The 6,246-nt window shown below is 37.9% G+C and overlaps 1 protein-coding gene across 1 annotated transcript; it reads right to left on the bottom strand.

Annotated features, from left to right (window-relative positions):
• Positions 1-4,191: 4,191 nt before the first annotated feature.
• On the bottom strand, positions 4,192-5,977 carry LOC112016192 (AT-hook motif nuclear-localized protein 24). The gene has a single exon (XM_024048712.2). The coding sequence runs from the start codon at positions 5,378-5,380 to the stop codon at positions 4,469-4,471; it is 912 nt and encodes a 303-aa protein (XP_023904480.1). The 5' UTR covers positions 5,381-5,977; the 3' UTR covers positions 4,192-4,468.
• Positions 5,978-6,246: the final 269 nt, after the last annotated feature.

The raw sequence follows: 6,246 nt of genomic DNA, 5'->3' as shown, positions 1-6,246 counted from the left end.
CTCCTTATGAGTGAAGATATCAAATAGGAATATGGTCCTTGGTGCGGACAAAGTGGTCAAGTTCTTCACCAGGTAAAGGTTGACGATCATGATGTAGGCCAAAGTCTGCATTTTCGGGGTGAACGTAATAGTGTGCAAGGCCTTCTTCTTAAGTTGTCCACCAAGAATTTCCACGAGGAGTTCTAGTTTCTCCTTTCTCTCATGATATTGTAGAAATGTGTCTAGAGTCATCGGTCGAATCTCCAAAACATCTTGAATTGATTCCCTCATGATTAAGAACTCTCTCCCCCTTAGCTAACAGTTGATGTGACCACCTTTCACAATAGCATTTGCGAAGAATTCTTGAATGATATCTTCAAACACATCCCCTATCGAATTAAGTAACTTTTTCCATGTCCTTTCTTTGAACACATTCGCAATGAAGGTGCCCTCTAGGGAATCTAAGTCCACAAGCCTCTCTAGGATGATTGGGGCCCATTTGTAGTGATCAAGAAAAGTCAAGTTAGCATCATCATTGCAAAATGAATATGAGGAGGTGCGGGGGCGCTTAGAAGACTTCTTTGTGACCTTCTTCTTAATAGGAGACATCTACAAAATAAACACCAACACAAAGAAAAAAAAAATACAAACAAGAAAACAAACTTTATTAGACACAAGTTAGTTCAAAAATGAACAAAAAGTCCAAAAAAGCATAAAGACAAACAACCAAAGTTACAAGATCATGTTTTAAGTGCTAAAGGTCTAACAAGACTTACATAGCACGAATGAACTGCAAAACATGTCAAGTGATCAAGTGTGTGCATTAAGTGTGCATGTGGTGTGCATGTGAGATGCATAAGCAATGCATGATAAGGCACTCATGGGACAAAGTGTGTGAAACACACAATCAATGTTTAAAACATGTTAAGAATGTAAAAAACATAAAAATCTCCAAAATTTGGTACTTATTGGAGTTCAAAACAAAGAGAAAATGCGCATACAAACCACTAAGTAAAACAATGCATGAACATGTTGAAATCTTGCCTAAATATATGTTAAAAATGCCACTTGGGCCAAAACAAACACAATAGGACATAGCCCAATCAAGAAAATTAAAATGTTTTGCATGAACATAACTTTTTCCCAACCCCTTTCAAAAATAACCCAACCCTAGAAATCCTAAAATTTAAGACTTAATCTAAGGAATCAAGAGTGAAAAAGTGTTAAAACATACCTTAGATAAGTCTTAGGTATGAAAGTTCTTGAGATTTGGGTGAGATTTTGAGTGAAAAGGTGTTTTGGGTTGAGAGAGGCACGGAGGAGGCAAAAAGGTTGATTTGAAAAACTGTCAATGTTTGCCCTTTAAAAACTGAAAATCCGTTCATTTTGCGGGTAAGCTACTTGCGAAGTTACTCGTGAAATGGCCTTTCATGCACAAAACATGTTTCACGGGAAGCTTATTCTCACGAAAGAGTTGCAAGGGAGTTGCAAAACTTTCTGTGTAAATTTATGGAAAAACTGATATTGGTTTCCTTATTTTTGCAGGTAGGTTCTTACTTGCAACATACTCGCGAAAATTCCTCTGAATGAGTTTTTCAATTTTTTTTTTTTTTTTTTTTTTTTTTTTTTTTTCTAAAAAGCCTCTTTATAATTTGTAGGTAATGAATGTATATATAGTGTGGATAAAAACTTGGTAAAGCAAAATACAAATTTTTGCCAAATAGAAAGTCTCACAGGTTAGCCTTACCTGCGAGACAGTCGCGAAAAATTCAGCCTGGCATGACTATTCATCTTCCAGTCATGTGCTCTACACGTGGCTTTTTTCGCTGGTCGCTTCTCGCAAGACAGTCGCGAAATCCACTTGTTCAACTTTTGAAACTTGATTCTTCACCGATCTCTCACACTCATCCCTTACAATTAATCCCACATCCATACAGGGAAAATGATTGAATAAATGACAATCAAATTTGGTACGGAATTAAAGCCAACACAATATAGTTGGAAATCACAACTTTACAAATGACTATATTGATAAATCATTCCTTTTGTGGTAATCCTTTATATTAAGTTGAAATGAGTCATGTTTATATTAACCGTATACATGTTTACTAAAAAGGTTGAAATGGGTTGTGTTTGTGTTAACCCATCATGGCTTGTATCTTAAGCGTGTTACATAAGTCATGTCATGTCAATTTGCTTAATAAATATGTTGTATTAGAGTTGAAGGGATTTGAGTTTTTTTCACTCAATTATTAAATAGATTGAGTTATACGGTTAACCAATGTAATATTGAATACTCTTATCTTGATATGATACATGCTTGACCTGCTAACATGAATGTCACTTCTAATTAGATATTGTGATCAGTGGGTTCGAGGATTCTCATGCCATATTGGATTTGCCACGAATGTAGTGACAAAACTTTAGGCTTGGGATTGGGGTTATTAGAGATCAATGTGGCTAGTGGATTTGTGGGTTATCACAGCATATATATATATATATATATATAGGAATTACCACAAGTGTAAAGGTAGAACTTTGGTCTAAAGGTTGGGTTATCCTATCTTCATCCTTAGGCTATACCTATTTAACGGTTGAATTGGATGCTTTGACGGTGGTCTCCTTTCTTAGTACTATTAACGTTCGTTCTGGATTGATTACAGAAATGGATGATTGCATATGTCTCTTGTCGATAATCCATATATATAGACTAAATAGTCAAGTATGCTTACAAGGAAGCAAATAGGTGTACCTTGGTAGCTTTGGGAAGATCTCAAGTAGAGGACTTCTCTTTGTTTTCTTCACCCCCGTTTAGGGTTTAGTTGTTTTTGAAGTTTTGGAGAATGTTAGTATTCAACTTATATCGAACTCTATTTACGTTATTACTCCTGTTATTCTCAGTTACGAAAAAAGAGATTCCAAACCTAAGTAAATTGATATAAACAGGATTTAGAAAGTAAATGTCGTGTTGCTTCTTCCTGGCCCTTTTTAAGATTCCATGCACATTGAAGTAAAACAAATCATATAAGGAAAAAAAAAAAATTCCAATTTTGAAATTCCAATAGCACAGTCGGAAAAAAAAAACTAAGGCTCTTAGCTAACAACAAAGAAGATGACAATCAAAGCAAAACTGAGAAAATCCCACACTTTGTTGTAGGACGAATTATTTGGCTTCAAGAACCGGATTTGTGAATTTTAAAAAGCAGTTGACCAACAAAAGGCAAATATAGGAGAAGAGACTTGATGGGGCCACAGAAGAAGCAAAAGTTGAACGTAGAGGTCTCCCCAAAGGCCATTGAGAGCTAGCTAGCTTTATGAGAAAACCAAAGCAATGTGTTTTAAGGGGGAGTATCTATACAAAGAATCTGAACTGGGTTCTGCTTGAACCTCAATTTTTTATAGAAACTCTTTTCCCGAGAAGTCTTGTGTCTAAACTTTGAAGAGTTACCTAATCCCCTATCCCTGAAACCGAGAGAGAGGGAGCTATAACGCCCAAGGGCACTTTGTTGTCCTGGTTGTTGTTGCCTTTTAATGAAGTGTTGGTGGTGGTGGTGGTGGTGTTATTTGCCTCGAAAAGGAGCTTCATCTGAACAGTGCACGTGTAAACCAGCACCCCAAATTTTAACGTGGCCTCGTATATTAGAAACCCTTCATCACAAACTCTCTAGAAAGAAGGAAATTTAGATGTGGAAACTCTAAGAGACTAAGCCCATACCTGTTTCCTTCTAGTAAAACAGTTTGCCAATGCCAACCCCATTGAAAACTGTCGCTTTAATGAACCCTCCTTTGTTCTCTGAAAAATACTAAAACTACTACTAATTTTATTACAAAATGCTTACAAATTAGTATGACATGCTTGTTCCTTTCAGAATATTAGCATAAATAACAATAATAATAATGATGCTACCAGCACACATAATAGTGATATTAATATGTTCCTCCTCCTCGCTAAATGCTGCATAAAATAATAGAGAACTGCTTTATATATGGGGCCGATAAGTGAATAAATTAAGAACTTCTTCACAAGGTGAAGGAGATTTTGCAATTGATCAATGGATAGTCAATGTGTGAAGAGATAGGAGTTATTGAAGCTATCTGCACGAGACAACTTGGGTGAGAAAGAGTGATTCTTATTAGCTGCATTTGTTCTTTCTCGTGCTTCATCTTCTTCTACAGTCCTACACTCCTACTAAAAGGAAGAAACTCCAGCTGTTATTTCAATAGCATCAAACTCACTCCAAGAATCCATAAATTTACACAGTCCTTCAATCAACAAGTGAACACATTATCTAATCATCAAATGCAAAACAAAAAAAAAAAACAAAAAAACAAAAAAACAAAAGGCTAAGCATAAGGATTAACCCAAAAAAAAAAAGTGCGATGCTCAACAATAACCAAACTTTCCTAGCTACAACGTTCTTGATATCTCGGTAAGCCGAAGCTGATCAATATGGAAATGAAAAACCTGGCATGACCTTTAATGTTGTTGTCAATATGGAGGGCGACCAGTAGCCCAATATGCCTCAGCTGGCAATTGAATTGAGTTGAGAAGATTAGGCGGTAAGCCATGAAAAAGAGGCGCATTTGCGTCTCCACCTAGAAGCTGTTGCTGCTGTTGTTGTTGCTGCTGCTGTTGCTGCTGTTGACCAACCCCACCTGGGGACCCAATTGAACCCCCTTGCATTGGCAACTGGGGCTCCTCTTCTTCCAAAGGAAGCCTTTCATATGCAGCGTTACTAAAAGAGGCAGCCATAATCACAACTGGCCCAGATGCAATTAGTGTCCCAACAACACTACCCCCCACAACTTGGCCTTGTCCCCCAGCTAAATATATAGTCAAACCTGTTGCAGCAGGTGGTGCTGGTGGTGGTAAAAATGACCCAGCTAGAGATAAAATCTCAAACCGACCATGTAAAGTCACAATTGCACCTGGTGAGGCTGGTTGCCTTAAAGTCACATTAGTCACAGTTCCAGTCCCACTCATAATGCACACACCTCTCTGGCGTCTTCTTGCAAAGTTAGCAACACTCTCAACAATATCACAACTATCACCAATTTCCATTACATGGGTGCGTAGAGCATTAGCACTGTCTCTTGTGATGATGATCGGCGGCTTGGGCTTGTTCTTGGATCCGGCTGGCCTTCCTCGAGGTCTTCTTGACATTTCTCCATCTCCAGGACCCATGATGAGTTCCTTGCCTTCACTGCTGTTGCTGTTGTTGTTTTCATCGCGATCTCGTTTCTGGGGTCGGTTTAGGCCACTGCTACCGCTTTGTTCATCTTCTGAATTCTGTTGGTGGTGGTGAAATTGTTGTTGTTGTTGCTGTTGGTGGTGGTGATGGAGATCTCTTGTGTGGAAAGGAGGTGGAAGAGAATGGCCATGCGCTGTAACTGGATCCATTAGTTTCTTTTACTTTATAACTTAATTGGTATTCTTTCTATCTCTCAAAACCCTTGACTAGAACTTCCTCACATAGACAGAAACTAATTAAGTAGTACAACCAGAGAGCAAGAAACAGAAAGACAAAGGAGTAAATTAAAGGTTGTACAAGTAATCTATATGAAAAAGAAAAGAAAGGAAGTGGGAGCACAAGGGAATAAATAAGCTTTGTGGCTTGCTTTCTGGTTTCTTTATCTAGTTTAATGAACTAATTAGTGCTAGGCCTTCAACAGAAAGGAGAGAATGAGTGGATTTTTGGTGTCATCCACCAAATTCTGAGCTGAACTAATAAACCATCTTTTAGGGAAGCTTTTGTAGTGGATTTAGTTTCTCTTCTTTCTTGGTGGTGGTGTTGTTGAGAGTTTGGGAGAGAGAGAGAGATGATGAAATGAAGAGGGAATGTTGACCAAAAAATAGAAATGAAGAGGGAAGCATATAGGATAGGTTTGGGTTTCTCTTCTTTTAGGGGATAGTAGTGTAATTGGGTTAGGGTTAGATTGACACAAATAGATCATAGATGGGTTTGGTTTTGGTAAGACTGACGGCGTGCTTGTGGGCGGTGGATGGGTCCCCACCTCTCACTCTCTCTCTCTCTCTCTCTCTCCCTTTGTTTCTTCCAGCACTCCACATTTTTCTCTCTCTTATTGTATATTATCAGCAAGGAAATTACTATTTTAAGCTTCCTCAACTTCTCATGGTCCTTAAGTCCTTGCAAACTCCAAACTCAATCTTTGAGCTCATAAACCTTGCTTCTTCTACTTCTTACAAATACTATGTTATTGGTCATAAAGTTTTCTACACTTGATCTTAATCTTAATCTTGTTCTT

This window comes from Quercus suber, unplaced genomic scaffold, assembly GCF_002906115.3.
Source record: "Quercus suber isolate HL8 unplaced genomic scaffold, Cork oak 2.0 scaffold_707, whole genome shotgun sequence".
In the NCBI taxonomy this organism is placed as follows: Eukaryota; Viridiplantae; Streptophyta; class Magnoliopsida; order Fagales; family Fagaceae; genus Quercus; species Quercus suber.
The sequence above is the reverse complement of the archived record's forward strand: the minus strand, read 5'-3'. Positions and strand labels throughout refer to the sequence as shown.

Excerpts from the sequence above, each read along its gene's own strand:
- LOC112016192 (XM_024048712.2), bottom strand. The coding sequence starts at position 5,380 with ATGGATCCAGTTACAGCGCATGGCCATTCTCTTCCACCTCCTTTCCAC.